The sequence below is a fragment of the Pleurodeles waltl genome, chromosome 7 (genome assembly GCF_031143425.1).
Source record: "Pleurodeles waltl isolate 20211129_DDA chromosome 7, aPleWal1.hap1.20221129, whole genome shotgun sequence".
NCBI classification, from domain to species: Eukaryota; Metazoa; Chordata; class Amphibia; order Caudata; family Salamandridae; genus Pleurodeles; species Pleurodeles waltl.
Genome location: NC_090446.1, coordinates 573,076,252 through 573,103,601, shown reverse-complemented (window position 1 = coordinate 573,103,601; position 27,350 = coordinate 573,076,252). Strand labels below are relative to the sequence as shown.

General features: G+C 44.6%; 1 protein-coding gene across 3 annotated transcripts in view; it reads left to right on the top strand.

Annotated features, from left to right (window-relative positions):
• LOC138304374 (integrin alpha-M-like) overlaps positions 1 to 27,350 on the top strand; it is a 242,314-nt gene that overhangs the window by 200,828 nt on the left and 14,136 nt on the right. For all 3 annotated transcript variants that reach the window (XM_069244358.1, XM_069244360.1, XM_069244359.1), the window contains 6 exons: positions 1,101 to 1,252; positions 6,254 to 6,385; positions 6,587 to 6,660; positions 9,345 to 9,486; positions 14,057 to 14,167; positions 27,073 to 27,152. In XM_069244358.1, the coding sequence (XP_069100459.1) occupies positions 1,101 to 1,252; positions 6,254 to 6,385; positions 6,587 to 6,660; positions 9,345 to 9,486; positions 14,057 to 14,167; positions 27,073 to 27,152 (691 nt within the window). The remainder of the gene's footprint in view (positions 1 to 1,100; positions 1,253 to 6,253; positions 6,386 to 6,586; positions 6,661 to 9,344; positions 9,487 to 14,056; positions 14,168 to 27,072; positions 27,153 to 27,350) is intronic.

Below are 27,350 nucleotides of genomic sequence, written 5' to 3'. Positions count from 1 at the left end.
GCCACTAGGCTGATGATTCCTTGCCACTAGGCTGATGTGTCTGAGCATTTATTAGTGTGGACGAGACCTTTACGGATTACCAGAGAGAAATACTGGAGGTGATCCAGTTAGCATAAGTGAGGAAAACTGATCACAAGACGCTAGGGTCTTGGTTCAAGTCCAAAGAAAGACAAGTTCATGTCTGTCATCAATATCAGGCAAGCATCGCTTCGGCCAAGCAGGTGGGAGGGTGAGGAATGAAGATCATGTACCAACCAGGATAGATCTAAAAAAGGTAATTAAAAGAATATGTAATTAAGAGGATAGGTTTAAGAGAGATTCATGTAGGCGAAAATCATGACAGTATAGAGTAGAGTGCTAGCCTTTTTTGGGTAATTTAAGTCAAGCTAAGGGCAGGAAGTCCATTGAAGAGAACTACAGGGAGAGGGGGCTGGAGGCTGAATGGAGTGTTAGGATGCAAGGGGTGAACTGTTGGTGGGAATATAGACCTAGGAGGCTATGTTGCATCTAGGGCTGGGAACACTGAGAGCTACCATATTAAGTGTTGAACAGACTTAGGCCCCTTATCAGGCTGGTGCCAGAGCCCACGATATTTAATGTGTTCTGCCACGGTGAGGGTGTATCCTACCAAAGTTGTTCCCGCTAGTCCTCCATGCCATGGCCGCATAGTGGACCAGGTGGAGCTTTTTTCCCCCAAAATAGACTAACCCTGGTTTGTCTTTCTTTATTAAAAAAAAGCAATATATCCTGTTTTGTTTTTGTAAACTTTGGCCTGTCTCATTGAAGATGCCTCTTTCACATGGCCAGAAGGCCTCGTTTGTCCTGCTGTCTGGTCCACTACAATGTTAAGTGTCAAATGGAACTAAATTCTTTTTGGTACCAGATATACAAAAGTAGGAAGACGATTTGGGCAACTTTCACCTTCACGTTGCCTTGCCCAGCCATTATAGAGTGCTGCTGTTAGGCTGGTAACAACCACGTTACTTTCTTTTACTGAACTGCCTGGAAGTACGATTGTGAGACACTGGGACTAATGTCAGCCTTCCATTTTGCTGAATTAAAGGCTATTTAATTTGTTTTGCCAACTCTCCCACTCATAGGGGAATTGAGCCTACTTATAAACTACTCTCTGAAGGTGGATACGGGCCGGAGAGAGACGGAGCAGAAACGACTGGTGATTGGAGAGCAAGACACGGGATCCTTGAGTGTGTCAGCGCGGGAGGCTTGCTTCCAGAGGGACATTCGTGCTCCGGTAAGCAATGTATTCAATATAAACCACAAAACAAGACACACAGATTAATAAGTGCCTGTGGCATCTGTCACAGCACTACTTGGAGCAGTCTCTCACTACAAGGGTAATTCAAGGCACCGCTTAGAGGGCTCCTGCAAGTTGATGGTGATATAGGATATGCAAGACGTGTGTGTGGTGCCAGAAAAAAGAACATCATTTTCATCATGGTCCTCTCACTTTTTCCTGATTGGTTTTCCTGTCTTTGGAACTCTGTACACCAGGCTACTATTAAGTATTGGCACAGCATGTGAGCTTTCACTTATGTGGCTTATGTAACTTCTCTGGCTGGGAGCCATCGTAGATGGCACAAGAACTGCACCAAAAAAAATATATTTTGGGTAAATGCCTTTGCATCGATCAGATATCTGACAAAACTATATGGCTTCTGAGGGCACCCATTGTGCTCAGACTGACTGCAGTTTAAAAGCATTGTAGTGATATAGGATAAAGAAAGGTGCCATTGCCATATAGAAGAAAAAGTGTTATACATAAGCTAACTCGAACTAAAGTGTGTTTTGTGAGTCCACGGTGTTTGATGTTTAATAGGAAAAGTAGATATTGTGGAAAGTATGCCCTTACAGAAAAAGAGAAAGCTGTTTGCACTCTGCTAGTAAAGCTACATTTTTCAGAAACGGGCCTAATATTAACAAATTCGCTCTTTTATAACTAAACATGGGGAGAACCTGAGAAATTCTCGAGAGTTATTTTTCACTTCGTTTCTGAAATCTAATTCAATGGTGAAAATGGACATTTAATAACTTTACTGGAAGAGTATATTTTTGAAAGTGTAGTTTATGAAAGTAAAGCAGTTTAGAACTGATTTACCCTTGAACCCGACTCCAGAGTCTCAATCCATATCCTTGGCTAGCTTGCTAATGATTCATGTCTTGGAAGACAATGGCCTGACTCCTGACTACAATAAAGCATGGTTGGTACCAGCAAGCAGCCACTTAGAAAGGGCTAACCTTATAGAAGATAAACAGGGCCAGCTGGTAGAACACAGGGGAGCTTTGACAGCTCTCCCTTTTACTTGGAAATGCCTACTGGGTGTGTCAGGAGCTCCAACCACTGATTCCCAGAGCCACCAGATGCTTTCGAGCTTCACCCCCAGTAGAAGGGAAAAACAGTTTTCACATTGAGAGAGGCAAGGGGGATACCTCTTCCCCATAGGGTAGCGGCTAAGGGAGACCCGATCTCCTGCATGTGTAGCATGGTTGGAGTAATTTTGCTTGAGGTACTTTAGTAATCAGTCCAATACTCTGAGAAAGAAAGGGGAGGTGACGTTTTTGCAAGAAAATTGCCAGGATTTGATGTAGGGAACTCTCCACTTACTGGCTAATTTGCAGGATAAGAAAGGCATCTTATCACCATCTCGTCAGATCAATCTTGCACAAGGGAAGAATCATTTGGAAGAAAAGAACATTCTGCCTGACTTCTCAGGAGAAAAGAAGACTAAAATTAATGCCTGCTGCAAGTGACCAGGGACTGGATCTGCTATGCAAGGTCAAATGGGTTAGCCTCCAAAGAGGGTCTAGCTGGCCACTCGGGACATGACCCTCAGAGAATAGCACTGCGGCTTGCAAACTTTCCATAAGGATATGCAGGCTGCAGGAGAGATCAGGTGCAACTTTCCGAACATGAAGAAACGTTTGGGACTCTTGGACGTAGTGGAAGCAGGGGCACTGAAGAGGTTAGGCTGGCATTGGTGTGGAAACGTACACAGGCTGAATATGTAGCTTGATCCAAGCCAACCAATCACCAATTGCACCTCCCATAATTTGAAGCAGAACGGAGAGAGTTCCTGGCCTTGGTGGAGGACACAGCAGCAAGAGGAGTGCAGGGCACACAGCACAGTATGCCGTCCTACATGCAGAGCAGAGGATGAGGTACTAGACACCGAGTAATAGCTGAAGTCCAACATACAGTAGTAGATTAAACACAGCAAGACATTCCTCTGCACAGTGGAGCATGGACAGAATGACTTCATTTGCAAATAAAAGCTTATGTACAAGGCTCCAAAGTTTTTTTTTATCAGAACCTTGCCTTATGCTGCAGAGTGCCAGGGCTGCTGAATACCATGACTGTGTACTCATGATGCCACCTCATGCTTCTTTCTTCCACCACAATAAAGTTCCTGTCATTTTATCCCATTCTTGTAGGTTCTTTCTCATCTCCCAGTCAGTGAATTCCTGTCTTTTTCTCCATCCTCTTTTCCCCTTTTTCTTTTGCTCTCTCTTGCTCTGGGTCAAAGACTGATGAAAAAATAAAGAAATAAGGTCCAGATGTGCGAAATGCAATTTAGCATTCCTTAAATAGCGACTTCATAGGAATGGCTATTTAAGAAATGCAAAATGCTATGTACAAAAATACTGATTTCCTAATGGTGATTCCCACAAAGTAGGAATTGCCATTATGAAATCGATATTAAGAAATACCTCTGCATTTGAGTCAATGGGCTGTTTATGCAGTTTCTAAATAGCAATTTCCTATTAAGAAATCACTATTTAGGGTACGCAAAACCAGGGTTGGCAATGGGAAAATGGCACCCTTGCTGCACCTCAAAAATAAGAGTGCACCTGTAGAGCACACATATGCCTAAGGGGCACGTGTGTGCTCTATTGCAATTACAAAAAGCACCTTGAGGTGCTTTTTTAAAATTGCACCCGGTTACCACCGACATCTCCAAAATGCCCAAATCGCTCTTTGGAAATGCATGGTACATCAGAATAGGAAATGCAAATACGAAATCCCTACTTGCATTTTCTATTCTGGGAATCTCAAATTGCAATTTCTACAAGATAAAATCACAATTTGTGTTCCTTTGAGGGCTTTTGTACATAAGAAAAGGCAGTCTTGCATTTCTTAACGTCCTGAAATACCAATTTGGACCGCTAAGAAATACAAAAGGGCTTTGTACATCTGAACCTTTGTCATAGTCCGCAAAACTGAGTGCCAGTGCCCTTCACTTACAACTAATAGAAAGTAAACACTGGTGACATTTCGAATAGAAAATAACAAGATTCTGTCAGAGAGTATCAGGATTACCTTGTTGAATAAACACCTGAAGCAAAGCTTTACGAGTGCCTGGCTTTTGCATTCGCACAGCTCGCACTGTGTTTCGTGCATGCCATTAGAGCTATTTTGTAAGCAGAGGAGCCAGAAGGTAATCCGAGGGTAGGCTGGAGATTTTGTTGCATCCGACATCATCAGTTGCATTTGGACCCATACAGTGAGTGGGTGAGCATGCCAAAAGTGCCAGATGAAAAACCTGAAAGGATGTGATGTTTACATTGAGGAGCTGTGACAGTTTGGGTTGGTGGGGTGCAGTTAGGGTTGTTGATTTGGAACAAGTCTTATGTATAGCAGAAATTGTTAGTGTTAGATTGAGGAGTTGGGGTTATGGTTATGGACCAAGTTTATGTTGTGGCAAGGCTTTTGGATAGGGTTAGTTATTTGGGTAGGGTAAGGTCTGTGGGTAAAAATAGGGTCAGGTTTGGGGCATGGTTTAAGGTTAGGATTAGAAGTAAGGGCTGACATAGAGGTTAATGGTTGGGGTATGATTAGGGGGAAATTAGAGATTAATAATTGGTGTTGTATTTAGGTTTAGTGTATGATTAGGGCTGGGATTAAGGGAGTGGGCAATACATGGTCATTAACAATGTGATGGTAAAGATATGATGCTAAAATGTGTGCAATGTATGCATTGATAGTATAGAGCTATGACAATGTGAGAGTGTTTGTGTAAATGCTGATGATGTATTGGTTATGGATGTAGTGACATAGAACTACACACACTGCTAGACTCACAAAGCACACTGCATCTATAGGTTAACAAAGCTAGGGAAATGTAGGGCAGAGGTGGAGTAAGATCACACTTCAAGGCAGTACTTTAGCAAACTAGTACAGTTTCTCTTCTGTTTGCAGTTTTGACGCTGATGAAGTACTGGTAGCCTCCTTGTGTACACAAGGAGACTATCAGTACTTATTAACAACATTTTGGGTAGTAACAAAATTGGATGTACGGGAATTATATACTTTAAATCCTCACAAAGAGAGACTGTCCACTGAAGAATATCTACTAAAGACCTAAGAGAGCAAATAGAGTTTTTTTCTGTAATTTCTCCTTGTGATACTCTTTTAAAACGATTTCAAAATTTGAGTATAACTATTACCTCCAAATTTCAGGAACAGTGAAGGTGCAGAGGGTTTGAAGAGGGAGGGACAGAAGAAAAAAGTGTAAATAAAAACAATGGGCATAGGAGGAGGAAATCAAGGACTGAGAAATGGAAGTGCTAATTACGAATGGGCCACAGTTTTTGGGGTGAATGGTGTTTTAAATAGTTGAAGAGCTTGAGTACTGCTATTATACCAGCTAACAGGATGGTAAATAGTTGTTTGTTACCAACAATTTATAGGAATGTGCTGCTTTTGGCTGGAAATATAGCAGCATTTCCTGGCATTTCTAAAGTAATTACAGAACACAATACAATAACGTAACACAAAGTAACACAACATGAACATAACATGGGAAAACAGCCAAAACACAATGCAACATACCAACATAGTGCCATAATACAGCACACAGTTACTGTTTTCAACTGTGAACGTGTGTAACTACTGGACATCTTGTCATTGTTTTTCATATTTTAAAATCATCAAAGACTACATTTAAAAAAATGGGATTGAATTGTGTCAGAATATCATATTCAAAGTGATGTTTGACAATAATATTGTATTCTAAACATTCTTTAGAAACATGTTGCAGCATTGGAGTTAATAATAGAACAATGACACTCAACAGTATGCCATTATATTTGTATAAACTATATTTAGGTCATCATATTTTTGTTGAATCATATTTTTTTAACAATATTCTGACATACAACCTCGGAGATGTAAAGATTTGTCACTGGGCCTCCGAAGTATCCCCTGGTCACATCCTTCTCACTCTTCCCCACTCAGGTCTGTGTAGAGGACTTTCTTTCTCCGGTGAAGATTATGATGAACTTCTCTGCAACTGGAGATCCCATTGTGAAAGCTAGAGGGCTCCGTCCCATCCTTGACCCTGCATCAAATACCATGCTACAAACAGAGGTATGAGGTTCAGGCTGCACTGTTCATACCAGGGACTTGAAACCAATCCTGTACTTTCAGAGCTCGTGAACAGGATCTAGGGGGTTGGATATTTCCATCTGAGGTGGAAACCCAGGGGCAGTAAAATAGAGTTGACATTCTCTCCCTCTCTCTCTATCTTTCTCACACTCACTATCTCTGCCCTCTCTATCTTTGTTTTAGGTTTTGTTTGAGAAGAACTGCGGTGATGATGAGGTGTGCATTGCCGATCTCAAAGTCTCTGTCAATAACTCAGGGTACGTTTTTGACTTAGTAGTCGCTGAAATTCTACCTGCCCCTTCCACTCTCTGTGCTAAGCCCTCCCCTGTTATTGCCAAACCGACATAGACCCTGCGACCTGCAGCAATGCAAGCCACTCCCACTCTACGATTTACTTGTGTCAATGACGTGGGTTTGTACCATATAAGCCATATGCTTGTAAAACAAGATTTTTCTGTGCACACCACTCAGAATTAAGTTTAATTCTAAAAAAAAATTAGAAAAAATAGCAATTTTCCATGCCCTTTCTGAAACATGCTCTGTTCTAAACCCCACCCCTAATCACTTTCCTAGCCCTCCCAAAAAGTTGCTTATCTTGTCTCCTTTTGTGAATACTCACCCCTATTGCCCATTTATTACACTGTGCTGCATGGAAGCAGCGTGTGAATGACAATTACAAAAATCAATGGACGAAGAGTACAGAAAAGGGATGGATAGGATGCTTGAATTAATCTCAGCCACTGGTAACTCAAGCCCCATCCCAAGCCATAGTATTTTTGCCCACCATGCCATCCCAGATTAGACCCAGCCATATGTAAATCAGCGTTGCTCCTGCTCAAATGGGGACAGTCCAGCCCAAACTGCCAAGTGTTTTGGCCTGTTTGGGCCTCTTGAATCAGTTGCAGTTTACTTCCAGTGTCATAATGAATTCAGGGCCCATGGGCATATCCATTGCACTTGGGGCATCATGATGAAGAATACAAAAAAGTGATGGAAGGAATGCTTGAATTAATTTCAGCCACTGGTAATTGCTGGTTCCGCATCCCAAGCCTTTATGTTTTGTGCCCACCAAGCCATCTAAGATTATACTCAGCCATGTGCAGATCAGCCTTGATCTCGCTTCAGTGGAGCAGTCCAGATCAAACTGCCATGCCATGTCGTCTCTGAGCTGGAACACATGCAACCAAGAGCAGTTATGGTCTATTTGAGCCTCCTGTGTTTAGGTTCAAATAGACCCTGGCCTGGTAGCTCAGGCTCGACTCTTCCTATTGGAACAGGATGAATACTGATTTGGGTATGGCTAGGTCTAATCTGAGGTGACACTGTAGGCAAAGAAAACTAGGGACTTGGATTGACCCCTAGAAATTTCCAGTGGCTGAGATTAATTAATCACTCCATCCACCACGTTTTAGTATTTTTTATTGTGACACATTTTGTGCAATAATATGCCTAGACATGAGTCCCTGCTTACTATGCCACTGGAACTAGGATGCATATGACTGAAAAGGCCTACTTAGGCTGAAACGTGACTTGGTACGCTTGTATTCCATTGTAGAGAAGACCTGACTGGGGAGTTTGGGCTCCACTGCTCCTTGTGGAACAAAATCAAGACTGATTTATGTATGGCTCGTTCTGATCTAAGGTGGCACGGTACACAAAAAAAGCTATGGATTGGGAGGCTATGATTAATTCAAGCCTTCCATCCATCACATTTGTATTTGTCGATTAAGCTGACCAAAAACCTCTCAATTTTTATTTATGATTTTTATTTTAATACATGAGGTTTAGGCTACCTTATTACAGACCTTAAAACAATTTGTGCTCATAGTGAAAACAACTACTTTATGTTTTTCATGCTGTCAGAGTAACTCTCTAACCAAAAAATTTGCTTACAAGGGTTGAGCTAATTTCCCAAGTCACTCAGATAATAACCCGTTGTGAATTGGTTTGCCACTGTGGGGTGCACAAAAGCCAGGATCTTTTTTATGGTAAAACCGACGTGCATGTTGTTGATTCACATTGTGTACGGCTACCGATGGGCACCAAGGCACCATCAGAAGATGTAAACATTGTTGGACATGGTTAGATCAACTTCAAAATATTTCCACATAAGCCAGATGTTGAACTCATCAATGAACTTACTCACGCACACCCCTTGAGGATACTTGTCAACTTAGCTTTGGTGATTGAAGCTGGTGTTTGAGCTAACTCAGACATCTCCAACTTCTTAGTCGCACAGCTTACAAGTTCCCAGCCCAAGTGCAGGAGAAATAATGGAATATCCCAGGCCATAATGTCTCGGGGTCACCACCATCGACTAGCCCCTATGTACAGATGCACATTTGATGTACTCCTCAGATGTAGAACAGAGAAGAGAACACATTTGGATGTAGAAATAACCCTGGGCACGAAAGATGGTCTTGTGGTTATATTATTTAATTCTTACAACTGCATTGACTCTGATTAGCTCATTATGAATGCAATAAGTTGAAGTGTTTCTAGTGGAGTTGGTGTGGGTGGTGTTACTGTCTGGATCTTGGAGGGGTCACTCCTGTCTTATATTGAGCTACAGAATTTAAACTACTGGCAATGATGCGTCATCATGGCATATTGCGGATTGGGTTAATCCCACTCCAGAGCTGATAAAATACTTGTACTGTTGCATGAAGTGAAGGGGTATCTGTCTCCCAACTGTCACCTCTTCCCATCTGTGTAGAACTTGCAACCCCTTGATACCTGTGAACCTACCATCACTCTTCACCTGCTGCACCACCTGCCCCCTCAGGCTCTGTGCATCTCCTGTGGCCCCTGTATGTCTGTGCATGGCTGCCCCTTGCTCCCTGGGCACCAGCAATACCTCCCTCACCTTCCAAAAATGTATTGTCCTTCTCACCATCTCCTTCCTCTCTTGCTAATCCTTCTTTCACCATCCTCCTCACAGGACAGTGGCTTTGGTGGCAGTCAGTGGCTTCCTGGTGAACCTAACTGTGCTGCTGGAGAATGTCGGTGAGATCGCATATAGTCCCCGACTGAAGCTCTTCTATCCAATGGGGCTGTCTTTCCGTCGGGCGGCCACGATTCAGGTATGGAGTGGTGCCAGCGAGTCGTCAGCCTCAGTGCCTGACCTTGGTTCTCCTTTTCATTGTATTTTCAATGCTGTTCTCTCCAATCTCAAAACTAGCATGTCCCTTTGTTCGATGACAGCTGGCAGAAGTTTCCAAAGTGCTGCTTACCTGTTTTAGGGAAAATCAAAAAGATGTTTATTTTGACATGCACCATACCTGGTTAAAGCACCACTCATCATATTTAGTACAGTGATTGAGAAGGTCCGCTTTCAAACTTAGGTTTGCTGCTTCTGCAGTCCCAATTGTTTTATTGAATGGTCACTCATTTGTTAGGGGCTCCAAGTGAATCGGACAGCTTACAGACAAGAATTGCTCACAATGCAGTGTGTTTAGTTAAGGACAGTGGCAGGGTCTAGCTATTCACATGTCAGGTCTGGTCAAAGTCAGTTGCTAAACTCGCCTATCAACCAGGATCAGTGTAAACATCTATGATTTATTTGAGAATAGTAGATAGACAAAATGCTTGCAGGTCACGGTGATTGAGTCCTCTTCATGGCTTTTAGGTCAGAGGCTGCTGAGTTGTAGTCTGGAATATCGAATAGGAAATATTGATGTAGGTGAGTGCCTATAAGGAAGTATGGCTTTACCACTCTTAACTCCATATCAACATAGCTTGATGATAAATATCGCCAATCTACTTAGATGTAGAGTTAGGTATGGAACATCTACACATGCTTGCTTCTTGATATTATTGTCCTCAATAACATGACTAGGACCTTACCCTATAACTATATACCCTACTCGATATTCAGGATCCACACCTTCAGAATGCTTGCAGCAAGAGCTTCTCAAAGACCTTCCTTCCATCAGGATTTAGCCAGTTGGGGCAACTCTCAGACAAGGCCTTGTCAACATGACGATGATCTGATTCAGTACACATCTGGGTCTGATGATTCCCAGACAATGCAGTTACTTCTGTTCATTGCAGTATGTATATCTGACTAATGGTGTGCAAGGATATGGGGTGTTTGTATTGCAACCTACATGTATTTTGAGTGAAAACCGGAGTTTTTTTTAGTAAAGCAGGCTTCCCATTTCCAACTTTGTGTCTGTGAATGTAATTTAACATTCCCCCTCCTCACACTTGTTGAGTCACTCATAACGAAAAGCAAAACAGTGTTTTCCAGGCCTAGTAATACTTCGGTGCGAAAGTCTACTGCTGGACGTAGGTGAAGGAAAATCTGGTAATATCCTTAGTCTGTGAAGACTATTAATCTAGACCTATGCAAACCATTGCTCGAGTAATACAAACTTTACACGCCCCAAGACTCATGAAAATGGAGAGATGAGGCAGGGTGGGAAGCGACTGTGGCCACTGTTTTGGTTTTGATAGCTTCCGGGTTTGATTATTTGCAGACTTGCTTCTGTCAAAACACTGCTCAAGTGGTTTACAGTAGGAGTTATCGTGTGGTTTCAAGCTAGGACTGGTCGAAGAGCGAGTTGTTTGGTTCACATTAAGGGGTGTGGCTGCTGATTGCAGGATATGTTTGGTGAAAGGTCTGCTTGTTTGCTTCAGAGTATTTAATGGGTTTGGAGTTCCTCAGAACAGAGATAGTCAACCCATTCTTCTCTTGTTTTTGAGCAGTGGCTTGGTCGGACTGCTTGCAAACTGAGGTTTGTGAAAGCACACCTGTTATAGTTCAGAAAGGTGGATAGATCTGCAGGGTCAGACTGGCCTTTAGGGCATTCTGGCAGTGCCAGCAGGGCTGGTCTGACAGGTCAGTGTGTGGGTAGGTTTTTTGTCTCTTTGTGAGCCTATTTATGGTCTGGTGGGCCAGTGTTTACTGTTGATTCTCCTAATCTTACCACAAACATTGCCTGCAGCAAGCACAAATGCATGATTTTTCACATCCCTTGCAAAACATCCATACAGCGTGACTTTACAAGTTCAAAAGTTCCCTGATTTGCAAGGCCACCTTTTAGTTGTCTGATTTGTTAATGGGGGCCAATTTAATTTCGGTGCTTGGGCCTGTTTTCTGTTCCAGTCCAACCCTGTGGACCTGCTACTTTGAGACCAGAGCTAGTGAAAGCATTGCTTGTTTCGATCATGTGGACGGCACCGTGACCAGCAGAGCCTAACATCTTCCAGACCAGGGCTTCGCAAAGCACTGATCTTTGGTTTAGAATTGCAGTAGCTGGTCTGACTGTTTAGTGAAAGCTTAGTTTTTGTTGGTTCAGGTCACAGTTTGTGTCTGACCACCTGCAATCAAGGTTTGCTTGCTTAAATGGAGCACTTGCTTCTCCAGGACAGAGGCAGTGTTTGACCACTTGAAGGCCACAAATAGTAAAAGTGCCACAAATTTGACTCTGCACAGCAGACAGAGCCAAAAAGAGCTGCAAACGGTCACTGCTGAGGACTATTTGAACAGGCGCTCACATACATGGCAACATTTTAGGAGAGAAAAGTGGGAGATTTCTAGAAACAAACTGAGAATGTATTTCTCCCATTGACTTTCATTGTGGCCTGAATCGGGCTACTGTTATGTATGGGATTTCCAAGTCTGCTGCTGCAGGATTGAATATTAGAGATGCACATGTATGTTTGTTTTACTTACCTGTCAGGAGCACTGAGAAAGCTCTATAGCAAGTATTGAGAGCGTGATGCAAGTGCTGCGCTCTGGCCTGCAGGAGCAGGTTACTGGCACTGCATACTCCGAGTTACACAAGACAAGGCTGTCAGCTAAACCCACAGTGATCAGGTTCTAAATGCAGGAATTGGGAGGTAGGAGACTAGCTTTGAAATCGGTAGTGTCCCGCCTTAATCGGGACGGTTGGCATGTATGCACTCATTTAACGCAAGATGTGGGCCTGGTTCTAAGAAAGCCCAGATCATCGCTTTTCAAAGCTAAGAAGATAGGTGGGATCGGATCACTCGCAAACCTTCTGGTCAGAGGCCTTCTCATTTTATACAGGGCAGCAATTGTGCCTGGATGATCACAGCTCATTACAAGTAATTAAAACAGAAGACCCTCAAATGGGTTAAGGGGAAACATCTTACCAGGGGGCAACGGCGCTGTAAGTAGAGGTGTGGGGGTGCTACAACACCCCCAAAATAAACAGCCTGGAGTTCAGGTGGTGAATGAACAATAAAATGCCTTTTATTTTTATTTTGTCACATTTTCTATATGTTCAGAGACAGAATTCAAATGCCAGCTTATGTCTTTATGCAAATTATTGGTTATTCTTTCAACATAGAGATTGTTGTTTTCTTTTCTTTCTCTGACTACAACCTTAGAGGATTTTTGAGGATTCTTTCTGGGGTATAAGGAGTGTGACAGGGAATGATGTAGGATGTCAGATTTTTCTAACAAACAACATTTAAATATCTGTAAAATGGCTACAAATATTTTCAAAACATATCAGCAGTTACAAAAGCATAAATGAAGCACATTTGTAAAAATTCTGAAGTGTGATGGACGCAAAGATTTTAACAAGACCAAAATAAATCAATACACTTTACTTGGTTATGTGCAAAAGGTAAATATTTACTGAAAAACGATTTCCATACATTATTGTTTGTACGCTAAGTAGTTTGATCAGTAAGATAGCATGTCTGTGAATTTTGTGGCCATTTAAATCGAAAATGCACTGACTGTTAATAACAGCGCACTACCAAATAATTTTATAGTAAGATATTTGTGACAGTATGCACCAGAATGCCCCACCGACTACATACCACACTAATACCGTTCTCTTGCTGAATAACCGTGGGTTATTTGCTACATTTGTTTTTTGTGTGGACCTTCGATTGTTCACAATCCCTTAGACTTCAGTGATGTAACTTTGAAGTCTTCAACCCCACTCTAAAAAGTGTGCCATCATCACTGCCAGGGGATGAAGATTGACCAAAAAGCATGAAATATTGCTTCTAGGGATGAGCACCCTCAAGTAGGTGATTTGTGAGGTGAAGTATCTCCCATTTGATATGGTGTACGGTTGGGCCACAGCACTTTTGCTTTGGCACTGGACAGTATTTAGTTGGGAGGATGCAGGGTCACTTGACTTCCTGTCTGAAAGGACTCTGGTACCATTAGTGGGGATGACCAGGTACCTTGAACAAAGGATTTGAGGCTGGACTGTATGGGATTGGGGGGGTCTCAGGTTACCGTAAGTCAGTCATGAGCAGCGCTTTTAAGTATCCAATGCAGAGGAGAATTGGGGCATCATATCCATGGTTGTTGGAAGACCCACAAAGAGCAAAGCCCCATACAGTGATTGCTTCCTCAAAGGAAAACCTCATAAATTGACTTACTCAATACAGGTGGAACGCATTGTAGTCAATGCTTTGTAGAAGGAATGAACCATGTTGGGTCTGCTTACTAGAGGGAACAGCCAATGAAGTAACTGCCTTATCGAGCGAACACTGCTTGCAGGTGCTGCTTAAAAGAGCTATCGCTGTATATATTGGCTACGACTATTTGATAAATGGAATACTGCATATAGTAGTACCCCATCTAAGAGAATGCCCCATGGTTGTCCTAACAAAGTAAACCACAGAGCATCGTGTAATGATACATTTTCTTCTCAGTCCCTGCACAGGTCCAACCTCATCTGTGACATGACAGGCATCTCTAACAACCAATCAGAGAAGAGCATCATCTGCACTGTTTCCCCTTCCGTCCTACGAGAGAACACCCAGGTGAGTAAAATTAACATTACCCAGTACCAGCTAGCAGGGTTGTCCCTCATACATGGGGCAATGCAGCACCCATTATTTCTAAAAACCAAGCAACCCTACAGTAGTAGTCAGCCTTAGTAAAAGCAAACGTAACTCAATTCTGCTCCTGCTAGTACAGAACCTGCTATTACTCACCTATCAAGTCAAAACAGAAGCTGCCCGGGCTGGTGCTTCCAAACCACTTAGGCCCAGATTAATGGGCTTTTGATGCAGGGCAATGAGGAAAGTTACCTTGCTGTGCTGCCCTGCGTCAAAGGGATAGGGCAGGAATGCACTGTATCTATGCAATATGGCTCATTCCTGTCCTTTCCCACTGCGCTGGCACAGTTTTAGCTGCCTAGCGCAAATGCAGGCAACCTTGCACCATGGTCTGCATTGTAGGCAGGGTCGTTTTTGTGTAGAAAGTGGCACCTTCCTGCACAAAAACAATCCCAGGAGGCTTTTTCCTCTTTCTATGTGTGCTGCAGAATGCAGCACACATAGAACGAGGAGAAAACGAGGAGAAATAAGGATATTTCTGCTTGTTGCGCCTCTCCTGGGGAGGCATAAGGTTTTGGCGCATCCCCAGGTTTGCAAGCTCTTGTAAATCTGGGGATGCGTCAAAACGAATGGGTTTTGCCTGGGAACACCCATTGCAATGCCCATGAATGCCTCCCTTGTGCAGAGTAGGACAACACAGCGATTTGCGCTATCTTGCCTTACTGCATATCTGTGAGGCCATTCAAAGCCTCATAGATATGAGGGCAAAGTTTGCACCGCCATTGCATCACAAAACGTTACACAAGGGCAGTGCAGGAGGCTCATAAATATGCCACTTAAAGTAGGTAACATGTTGAGTGCTCATACCTACCCTGTCCTGCTCCTACTGGTCCTTCAGAGACACTAGTCTGTTCAGATATCAGGAACTATCACAATTGCCTAACATGTAACTGACTGCCATCTCTTCTAGCTTCTTAAAGATATTGACTTGTGAAGAACATTCTTGATGTCTATAAAGGTCTATATGCATCGTTATCATGTTGTTTATTGACAATAGTAAGGGAACGAATTCCCCCGAGCACCAGAACCCCATGAGAACTGACATGATGGTGTTAGAAATTGCACTCTTCTGTTGGTAATGGCCCTTTCTGCAGGATCACCCCCAAAGTGTTTGCCCACATTTTTGCTGAATCTTTTTGTTGGCCTTGAGAATCTGAGCACGTTACTGCTGCTGACCAGTGCTAAAGTGCATGTGGTACATGGTAACATTGGTGTATCCACGATTGGCATATATAATTTAATTGTGAGTCCCTTGTAAAGTGGTATACCATAGACCCAGGGCCTGTAAATTAATTGCTACTAGAGGGCCTGCAGCACTGATTTGCCACCCACACAAGTAACCTTTCAAACCTGTCTCAGGCCTGCCATTGCAGAGCCTGTGTGCAGTTTCACTGCCAGTTTGACTTGGCAGTTAAAACCTCTTGACAAGCCTTAAACTTCCCTTTTATTACAAAAAAGTCACCCCTAAGGTAGGTCTTAGGTAGGCCATAGGGCAGGGTGCTATGTAAGTAAAACGTAGGACATGTACTTTTTAAGTTTTATATGTCCTGATAGTGGAAAACTCCCAAAGTAATTTTGTACTACTGTGAGGCTCACACCTCTTACAGGCTAGCATTAGGAATTCCTCAAAAAACATTTAAGCCATAATTCCTGATCAGAGAGCAGTAGCTACATCATGTTTCATATCATTGGAATGGTAATGATAAATCCTCTTTATTGGTAAACTCAGACTTAACATTAATATTTTAGAAATGCCACTTTTAGAAAGTGGGCATTTCTTTTCTCTTACTGCTCTGTGTGCCTTGCAGCCATCTCCAATACACATCTGGGGTGGGTGACAGCTACACTTTGTGCATTCCCTCTAGACAGCCACAAACACAGGAAGATTGGGTTGGTCTGAGCACTCATCTGCATTCATCTGCATTCTGATGGCTCTTCCTGGGCAGGAAGGGTTGAGGGGAGCAGACACTTGCACTTGAATAGGGACATGCCTATTCCCACACAAAGGGCTGATTACCTCTTACTGATAGTCTGGATCCAGGGATTGGAAAAAAGAACCTCTGTGCACTTCAGCAACTCTTCTTTGAAGTCACCTCCACTTCAAAGGCACATTTGGATATAAGAACTGGGTCTCTACCCCACCAAATCAGTACAGTATTGGACCTAGAGTAAGGACTGGAGTGCTACAAGGAGTGCCACACTGTTGGACTGCTCTCTGCCTTGATGACCTACCGTGCTGCCAGCCGGACTTTGCCCAGTTGAGGAAGGACTGGACCCTCTCATCTGACCCAGAGTGACATCAAGGGCTTTCTGGCTTGCCACCTGTTCTCCTGCAGTCTCAGAGACATCAATGACTGCCTGCAACTCTGCTGTTGAGGCCGGGCTTTGCAACTGTGTGTCCTACCATTGCCTGAGGTGCCAATCCAGTCCTGGGCCTTGGAAGTGGGTTTGCAGATTCCTTTTCTGCAAGAACTGACACATCCGAGCCTTTGTGCCACTCGGATCTGACGCAGTACTCTCTGACAAATTGCCGGTTCAACAAAGACTTGAGTCTGTGAGGTTTGACAACAATGCAGCACTGATTCGAAGACATCGCTGCGCAGCTCGACGATGACACATTGCATTCATCTCAACGGAGTTCGTCGCTGATGCAGGATCTGACTGCAAGGCTTGACAGTAATGCATCGACCCAACTGCGCAGATCAAAACCAACGCTGCGCTTCTGCATCTCTACTCGCCGTTCACCATTAGTCCATCCAAGGACTCTGCGTTAGTCCTGTAGCCAGCCTGCCCTCCATCACAGTTAGCCTGAACTTTGGATTTACCCCAGTCTAATATGATCTCTAGTAACCTTTTGGCGTTGAAGACTTCTAAGCACTATTTTTGGATTATTCTTTAAAAGTTCACATCTCGACTTCTACTGATTGGGCTTTTGTTGTTTTGGTCTCATTTTACTCAGATAAATATTCTCTATCTTTTTAAAACTGTGTGGAGTCTTTTTGTGGTGTTTTCAGTGTGCTACTGTGTGTGTGTGTGTGTTGCACAAATACTTTACACATTGCTTCTTTAGATAATCCTGACTGCTTTGTGACAAGCTACCAGAGGGTGAGCACAGGTTATCTCTTTGTGTATATCTAGCTTACCCTGTCTAGCAGTGGCGGTTCCCTCTTGTACAGGGTGCATACTCTGACAACCAGAACCCCCAGTTCTAACACATTCTTTTAACTTCACCCCCAAAAACAGAGAATGTAAATGTGTCGTCACATCCTTATAGTCACCTGTCTGAGTAGCAGCTTAACCGGTTCTGTGCCCTGGACGAGGTGACCTCGTCCAGGGCTACCGTTCCCCTGTGTCTTGGACGAGGTCACCTCGTCCAAGGCACACGGGAACTTGGGGGAGCGCTAGCGTGCCCCCCCTGTGCACCCCCCTCCCTCCCAAGGCGGGGATGGAAGGGAAAGACCTTCCCCTTCCATCCCCCCACCCCCCCTGTGACGTCAGCGCACGAGCGCGCGCTGATTTGTCACAGGGGCCTCCCCGATTGAAAGAGAAATGCTTTGCATTTCTCTTTCAATCACGTGGGGGAGGCCCAGAGGGGCTTCAAAGGGAAGGAAATGTATTTCCTTCCCTTTGAAGTCTCTCCCAGGGTTTCAAAAGCCGGATTGCTTGCAATCCGGCTTTTGAAACCCCACTAGACACCAGGGATTTTTATTTTATTTGACAGAAATTGACATAAGGGAGCGACCCCTTGGGCAAAGGTCGCTCCGGGGGGGGGGGGGGGGGCATTTTTCAGGAAGGCCTTTTAGATCTGCCTAATAGGCCTTTTCTGCCCCCAGGGGGCAAGGGTCGCTCCCTGGTGGGGGGGGGGAATTATTTTAGGCCATTTCTGCCCCCCCTTGGGGGCAGATTGGCCTATTTTGATGAGGCCAATCTGCCCCCAAGGGGGGCAGAAACCACTAGACACCAGGGAGTTTTTTTTCTTTGCTTGAATTTCACGCAAGGGGAGCGACCCCTTAGGCAAGGGTCGCTCCCTGGGGGGGGGGGGGAAATTATTTTAGGAGATTTCTGCCCCCCCTGGCGGCAAATCGGCCTTTTATTAGGCTGATCTGCCCCCAGGGGGGGCAGAAACCTCTAGGCGGCAGGGCAATTTTTTTTTTGTGTTTTTTTTTGTTTGATTGTTTTTTTAGAGATGGGGAGCGACCCATCAGGCAAGGGTCGCTGCCCTGGGGGGCAAATTGTATTTAGACCATTTCTGCCCCCATTTCTGCCCTTGGGGGCAGATTGGCTGATTTTAGGTCAATCTGCCCCCAAGGGGGCAGAAACCACTAGGCACCGGGGATTTGTTTTTTGGCGCCAATGTCACGCAGGGGGAGCGACCCCGTAGGCAAGGGTCACTCCCGGGTGGGGGTTGGGGGGGCAAATTTATTTTAGGCCATTTCTGCCCCCTCGGAGGCAGATCGGCCTATTATTAGGCCGATCTGCCCCAGGGGGGGCAGAAACCTCTAGGCGCCAGGGCAATCTTTTTGTGTGTGTTTTTTTTTTTTTTTTTTTTACAGATGGGGAGCGACCCATCAGGCAAGGGTCGCTACCCTGGGGGGCAAATTGTATTTAGACCATTTCTGCCCCCCTTGGGGGCAGATTGGCCGATTTTAGGTCAATCTGCCGCCAAGGGGGCAGAAACCACTAGGCACCGGGGATTTGTTTTTTGGTGCCAATGTCACGCAGGGGGAGCGACCCCGTAAGCAAGGGTCGCTCCCGGGGGGAGGGTGGGGGTTGGGGGGGCAAATTTATTTTAGGCCATTTCTGCCCCCCCGGAGGCAGATCGGCTTATTATTAGGCCGATCTGCCCCCGGGGGGGCAGAAACCTCTAGGCGCCAGGGCAATTTTTTTTTTGTTGTTTTGTTTTTGTTTGTTTGTTTTTTTAGAGATGGGGAGCGACCCATCAGGCAAGGGTCGCTGCCCTGGGGGGCAAATTGTATTTAGACCATCGGCCAATCTGCCCCCAAGGGGGCAGAAACCACTAGGCACCGGGGATTTGTTTTTTGGCGCCAATGTCACGCAGGGGGAGCGACCCCGTAGGCAAGGGTCGCTCCCGGGGGGGGCGGGTTGGGGGGCAAATTTATTTTCGCCCATTTCTGCCCCCGGGGGGGCAGAAACCTCTAGGCGCCAGGGCAAATTTTTTTTTGTGTGTTTTTTTTTTGTTTGTTTGTTTTTTTAGAGATGGGGAGCGACCCATCAGGCAAGGGTCGCTGCCCTGGGGGGCAAATTGTATTTAGACCATTTCTGCCCCCCTTGGGGGCAGATTGGCCGATTTTAGGTCAATCTGCCCACAAGGGGGCAGAAACCACTAGGCACCGGGGATTTGTTTTTTGGCGCCAATGTCACACAGGGGGAGCGACCCCGTAGGCAAGGGTCGCTCCCGGGCAGGGGAGGTTTGGGGGGTCAAATTTATTTTAGGGCATTTCTGCCCCGCCTGGGGCCGGCTGAGCTAGAGGCCAAAATCCACAGGTAGGCACTTTGCAAAAAACACCTCTGTTTTCTGTGAAAAAATATGTTGTGTCCACGTTGTGTTTTGGGCCATTTCATTTCGTGGGCGCTAGGCCTACCCACCGAAGTGAGGTACCATTTTTATCGAGAGACTTAGGGGAACGCTGGGTGGAAGTAAATTTGTGGCTCCTCTCAGATTCCAGAACTCTCTGTCACCAAAATGTAAGGAAAATGTGTATTTTTTAGCCAAATATTGAGGTTTGCAAAGGATTCTGGGTAACAAAACCTGGTCAGAGCCCCACAAGTCACCCCATCTTCGATTCCCCTGGGTTTCTAGTTTTCAAAAATGCGCTGGTTTGCTAGGTTTCCCTAGGTGCCGGCTGAGCTACAGGCCAAAATCCACAGGTAGGCACTGTTTTCTATGAAAAAATGTGATGTGTCCACATTGTGTTTTGGGCCATTTCCTTTCGTGGGCGCTAGGCCTACCCACACAAGTGAGGTATCATTTTTATCGGGAGACTTGAGGGAACGCTGGGTGGAAGGAAATTTGTGCCTCCTCTCAGATTTCAGAACTTTCTGCCACAGAAATGTGAGGAACATGTGTTTTTTAGCCACATTTTGAGGTTTGCAAAGGATTCTGGGTAACAGAACCTGGTCAGAGCCCCACAAGTCACCCCATCTTGGATTCCCCTAGGTCTCTAGTTTTCAGAAATGCACAGGTTTGGTAGGTTTCCCTAGGTGCCGGCTGAGCTAGAGGCCAAAATCTACAGGTAGGCACTTTGCAAAAAACACCTCTGTTTTCTTTCAAATAATTGGATGTGTCCATGTTGAGCTTTGGGGCATTTCCTGTCGCGGGCGCTAGGCCTACCCACACAAGTGAGGTATCATTTTTATCGGGAGACTTGGGGGAACGCTGGGTGGAAGGAAATTTGTGGCTCCTCTCAGATTCCAGAACTTTCTGCCACAGAAATGTGAGGAACATGTGTTTTTTTAGCCAAATTTTGAGGTTTGCAAAGGATTCTGGGTAACAGAACCTGGTCAGAGCCCCACAAGTCACCCCATCTTGGATTCCCCTAGGTCTCTAGTTTTCAGAAATGCACAGGTTTGGTAGGTTTCCCTAGGTGCCGGCTGAGCTAGAGGCCAAAATCTACAGGTAGGCACTTTGCAAAAAACACCTCTGTTTTCTTTCAAAAAATTGGATGTGTCCATGTTGAGCTTTGGGGCATTTCCTGTGGCGGGCGCTAGACCTACCCACACAAGTGAGGTATCATTTTTATCGGGAGACTTGGGCGAACGCTGGGTGGAAGGAAATTTGTGGCTCCTCTCAGATTCCAGAACTTTCTGCCACAGAAATGTGAGGAACATGTGTTTTTTTAGCCAAATGTTGAGGTTTGCAAAGGATTCTGGGTACCAGAACCTGGTCAGAGCCCCACAAGTCACCCCATCTTGGATTCCCCTAGGTCTCTAGTTTTCAAAAATGCACAGGTTTGGTAGGTTTCCCTAGGTGCCGGCTGAGCTAGAGGTCAAAATCTACAGGTAGGCACTTTGCAAAAAACACCTTTGTTTTCTTTAAAAAAAATGGGATGTGTTCACGTTGCGTTTTGGGGCGTTTCCTGTCGCGGGCGCTAGGCCTACCCACACAAGTGAGGTATCATTTTTATCAGGAGACTTGGGGGAACATAGATTAGCAAAACAAGTGTTATTGCCCCTTGTGTTTCTCTACATTTTTTCCTTCCAAACATAGGAGAGTGTGTAAAAAAGACATCTATTTGAGAAATGCCCTGTAATTCACATGCTAGTATGGTCACCCCGGAATTCAGAGATGTGCAAATAACCACTGCTCCTCAACACCTTATCTTGTGCCCTTTTTGGAAATACAAAGGTTTTCTTGATAGCTATTTTTTACTCTTTATATTTCAGCAAATGAATGACTGTATACCCGGTAGAGAATGAAAACGCACTGCAGGGTGCAGCTCATTTATTGGCTCTGGGTACCTAGGGTTCTTGATGAACCTACAAGCCCTATATATCCCGCAACCAGAGGAGTCCAGCAGACATAACGGTATACTGCTTTCAATAATCTGACATTGCAGGGAAAAGTTACAGAGTAAAACGTAGAGAAAAATTGATGTTTTTTTCACCTCAATTTCAATATTTTCCTTTTTCAGTTGTTATTTTCTGTAGGAAACCCTTGTAGGATCTACACAAATGACCCCTTTCTGAATTCTGAATTTTGTCTACTTTTCAGAAATGTTTAGGTTTCTGGGATCCAGCATTGATTTCATGCCCATTTCTGTCACTGACTGGAAGGAGGCTGAAAGCACAAAAAATCGCAAAAATGGGGTATGTCCCAGTAAAATGCCAAGATTGTGTTGAAAAATTGTGTTTTCTGATTCAAGTCTACCTGTTCTAGAAAGCTGGGAAGCCGCTGAGTTTAGCACAGCAAACCCTTTGTTGATGCCATTTTCAGGGGAAAAACCACAAGCCTTCTTCTGCAGCCACTTTTTCCCATTTTTTTGAAACAAACAAAATTTTCACTGTATTTTGGCTAATTTCTTGGCCTCCTTCAGGGGAACCCACAAAGACTGGGTACCTCTAGAATCCCTAGGATGTTGGAAAAAAAGGACGCAAATTTGGCTTGGTTAGCTTATGTGGACAAAAAGTTATGACGGCCTAAGCGCGAACTGCCCCAAATAGGCAAAAAAAGGCCTGGCACACAAGGGGGAAAAGGCCTGGTAGCGAAGGGGTTAAATATAAAAAGTAATTTAATACCTTTCGCTCTTCTTCAGGGAGTCACAAAATTGTGAGCAAGGTTTATCAAGATCATTCCATTTTTTTAGAGGTGTAAATGCTTCCCTACTCAGAGTTTTGGGAGTAACTGGATCAATGAAGAAATAGAGACTTTCAACAGATATGTCAATTACAGTTGTGCTGCCTTGTCATGGCGGATTGCTTGATATTTAAAAAAAAAAGCCTCCAAAGTAGAACTTTTTTTTTCTTCTCCACGTATTGGTAGATAATTCTGTGTTTTTTAATCACAACATTGCGAAAAACAAAAATCACTACCAAAAGACATCTCGTATAACAGGACGGGTCTTCAGTCTGCCAGAAAAGCAGCTCTGTAAATAGAGCTTAATTTGTGCAAAGTACGAGCAGGGCCCCAAAGTGTTTCTTAGGTGTCCGCAGCCAGAGTTGCCAAATACATGCCTGCTTGGTCTTGATTTAACCTCGGGTCTCTACCTCATACCTCAGTCCACTTCCTGTCTCTCTATGTCCCTCTTATGGGTCCTTTTTCCTTTATTTGGCAATTTATCATTATTTTCCTTTCTCTTCCTAGTTGCTTTTCCCATTTCTGTCTTTTTCTCTCTTACTCTGGATCAAAGTCTGATGGTAAAAAACACGTCCAGCTCACTAAACACCAGTGCTGGCACGTGCCACCTTCAACCACTGGCTGAAATTAAGCCATGCCTATGGGGGACTGCATGGATTTTCCAAAAGTTATGTCCACTAAGGCTCAATTTTTTGGAAAATGGGCCTGTTTCCCGTGTCTAAATAAGATCATAACACCTCGAGAGGGATAAAACGGCATAGCTGCCAATTTACAGCAGATCTGCTGTCAACATCCACCATTACATGACCCCTTCAGTTAAGAGCTGAGGACTCCTGACCTAGTCATATGGTGAGGAAATTAGAGGAAATGTTGTGTTCTTTCTATTTTATGCAAAATGATTTTCCATCAAACGTACTTTTTCTCCATGCCGTCTGTGAAAATGTGAATTTTTGGTGTACTTTGCTACCTCTCTTACACTAATTATATGTATTTCTAAGTTTCAAAGTGCATGACAGTGCGTGAAAGTGGCCAGTAGTTTTATGGAGGCGTGATGGGACCTGAAGCTTTTGTATGAAAATATATTTTGTACTGAAAGGAAAAAATAAAAACAGATTTGTGGCACTTCATGAATACCCCAACAGAAGAATTTCCACACAGCGGCCAATCCTCAGTCGTAGGTTTAGTTGACAGGTGGGTGCTGGCAAAGTTTAGATTATTTAACTTTGATTGAAAATGCCTAGAGCAGACTTGTCCAACAAGTAGCTCGTGAGCTACTAGTAGCAGTCCAGTTACCGAGAAGTAGCTCTTTTGTGTGCAGTACACCCTACTATAGAAACCATTGATTGTTTAAATATATGTATCTCAAAACTGAAGACAAAAGTGTGTATTTTCAGAACTCATTAGCAGCAGCCGGCGATGGCTCTCTCCAAACTGAGCTGCCAAATTTTACTCAGTGATTGGAGTTGCCCCTAGCCTTCATAGACGCAGTAGATCTATTTTCCCCACACAGAGAGCGAGTTGATGTTCAGCTCCCGAACGGGGTCCTGCAGTGGTGGAACATTCTCCTCAGGATTAGAAGGTGCAGATCTCGATGGATGTGCTGGACTCGGCAGTCGCAGCTCCTATTCAGCTGGGCAACAGCAGCCCATCCTGGCATACAGGGTTGCTCTGGTACTTGCTAGTTAAGTGCAGACTGCTTCGGTGCAATCACCCTCACCACAGCGGCCACTTCTGGCACCCAGGGCCAGTACTAAAGAGCAGTTACATCAACGATGGCCATCTCTGGCATACGGGGTCAATGCAAAGAGGTGAGATGGGCTTGGCCCTTTCCACACTGTACTTCAAGCACAACTCAGTCCACAACGGCCCTTTCCTGGCATGCCGGCGGGAAAACAGATTCACTTCTGCACATGGGCCATGACTGATTGGTGCACAGCCCTATCCTCACACCTCTCAGTAAAGCTTCTCACTAGCCCTCTCACCCTCAAACTCAGTCCTCTTACTCAAAGGGCACACTGTTCTTCACAAGAAGGCAGGGGCGGCAGGGGCTGGTCCTCCAAACTCCAAGATAGGTGGTCCTGGTTTCCCTGGTTGATGTCTTCTCACCAGCAGGGAGGCTAGTAGGCCTTGGCCCCCAGTCCGGGTCACATGCAGAAGTCTTGCGGAGCTTCCCCTTCTCATACAACCCATCTGGCTGCTTGGCAGATGAAAAAGTTCGGGATCCCAACCTCGCCCCTCTTATATCCCATTTCCTGACACCAAATGTGATTTAGAGCCAGGGTCTTTGGAGTTGTATGTTGTGGTTCTGCTTCTTTTGAAGTGTTTACTTTTCTCTCTTTTCTTTCCTTTTGAAAGACTGTCTGTCACAGCAGGAAAGATTCCAAAGCTGATAGTCCTAAAAAACAGGCCGTGACAGTGAATAGAGTTCTTATATGGTTTTCAGCACCTGTGATATGTGCATCAAAAGATTAATCAGAGGCTCCCAGGTCCAATCTGTATGATTCTCTTATCAGCCCCATCTCCTTCCTGAGATGTGTTCATTCCCCTCCCTTGTGATCTATCACTGAATCAAAGTGTACACTTTTAAAGCGTGCCCCACCCAGCTAACAGAAATGCAGCAATCCACAAATCTTTCTGGTGGGATTCCAGTCGCGGCTGGCGACTGGGTAAAGTGGTAAAGTGGTAGGGCGGATGGAACAAAGATATTATATATATATATATTTTTTAAACGTATCTTATCTGCACTACCAGACCTCTGCTCTCTGCTGCGCTACAGGCACAGGCTCCCAGCCTGCCCTGCGGCCAATCATGACGCAGCTGAGAGCAGCGTTATGATTGGCTGGAGCGCCCTGGCTGGGTGCTCCAATGCAGACTGGGAGACTGGGTTTGCTCTCTCCAACCCGACAACACAGTGCTGGGTTGTAGAGAGCCCTTGTGCACATGTGTGTTTGGCCAGCCTGAGACAGCCGGCCAAACATATATGCGCACTGAGAGGAGTGCTCTGTGCACTCCCCTCAGTGCTCGTCACCCCATGGCCCGCCCGTTTAAAAATAAAACCGTAATAAACATAAATTATTATTGTTTTATTTTTAAAGGTTTGCAGCTCCTGCTGCTGGCGGGGGCGACCCTCCTCCGCTATAGTGGAAGAGCCGCCCCTGTGGGATTCTTCTCCTCATGTCTTCACTATGCAGGCCTGGGCTTATCAAAATGGAACCAAAATTCTTCCATGTACCATATAATTGCAGACACACTTGCAGTCAGTGTACATACACAACACACATACTGTCCCCTCTATATGTTGTGCCACCCCAGGTACACATACATCCAGCACACACAGTCACTCTGTGCACACAGCACAGTATTGTACCCTTTCTATATTGTGCCGTGGTATGCTATTTAAAAACACACACACTGCCAGCAGATACACTCACCATGCTCATACTGCACAGTATTTCACCCTTCATGTATTGTACTTCTCGCTAGCACACATTCACCCAGCACATGCTTCCATTGCGCACAAACTGCACAGCGCTACATCTAATGTGCTTTCTAACCATACATGTACTGCACAGCACTGATCTATCCCTTTACTGTACCCTACCCAGACACATATACATTTAGTGCAGTGTCACTATCCTGTGCTGTGCAGCACTCTACATCTACCTGATTTTGGCCAAGTGGAACTTTTGAAAAGGTGAGTGAGCATGATGGCCTCACTCCAGTGACACAGGGTTAAAAGGACCTGTTCACTCCTGCTGATCACTACACAGGATGCTGCCACCACCACAGGGTAGCACTATGGACATCCTTCCTGGTCCAGCAAGACCACCGTCCGAGAGACAGGCCTTTGTCATAGCACACACACAGGATCCGTGTTTGCCTATGACAACAAAAATCAGCATTAGGAATCCAGACAACAGTACAGTTATGCACTCAGCGCAGAGATACACATGTTTTACCATGCAGAGGGTCTCCTTCTCAATAACAATTTTATTATCTTACATTATTCATTGCTCATCACCTTAATACCCTCCGGGGTGAGTTGTGCCATATATAAAAACACATAAGATAACATTACTGCTTGCAACCATGCCAGATGAACCGAGCTGACCACTGCTAGTAATTTTACAAATGTGACCACTAATGTAATGTTGTCTGATGTTGTCACTTTTATACAACTATTAATATTAGTAGCTCAGTGTGATTTTCATTAATCATAAGTAGCTGTTGTTACAGAAAAGGTTGGAGACCCCTGGCCTACAGCCTTTGTGAATCACCCTGGCACACGCTAAGATTAACGTTTTAAGAGATAATAAAGTGGTTGACCAACTCTAAAATCTTTTTTATGTTTTCTGTCCCTCTCACCAAAGGTACAATTTTTAAACTGTTGTGCATTTTCTAAGCACCAAATGAACTGAGTTTACAATTGTGTGGTTTGGAAGAAATAATTTACCCCTCTAAATGGATGAGCTCCATGACCTTATGCTGCTCATGCTTCCTCTTTCTCTTCCAGGTCATGTTTGTTATCTCCTTCCAGGTGCTGGAAGAGGACCAGTGGGGCGAGTGGGCACGGTTCTCCATACAGGCCTACAGGTAAGGAAGGAACTGAGGGTTGGAAAATTAAGGCCTTTCCACAGCACAGTGAAGGCCCATTCTTTCACAATTCAGCAGTGCCACAGGAAGGGGGCAAGGAGTTTGAAGTAGAGTGAGATTTGTATTGGGAGTAGCAGGCAGTTTATGAGTGCAAGGGTGGAGGAAGTGAGAGTTGGGTAATGAAGATTTTCCCAGAAT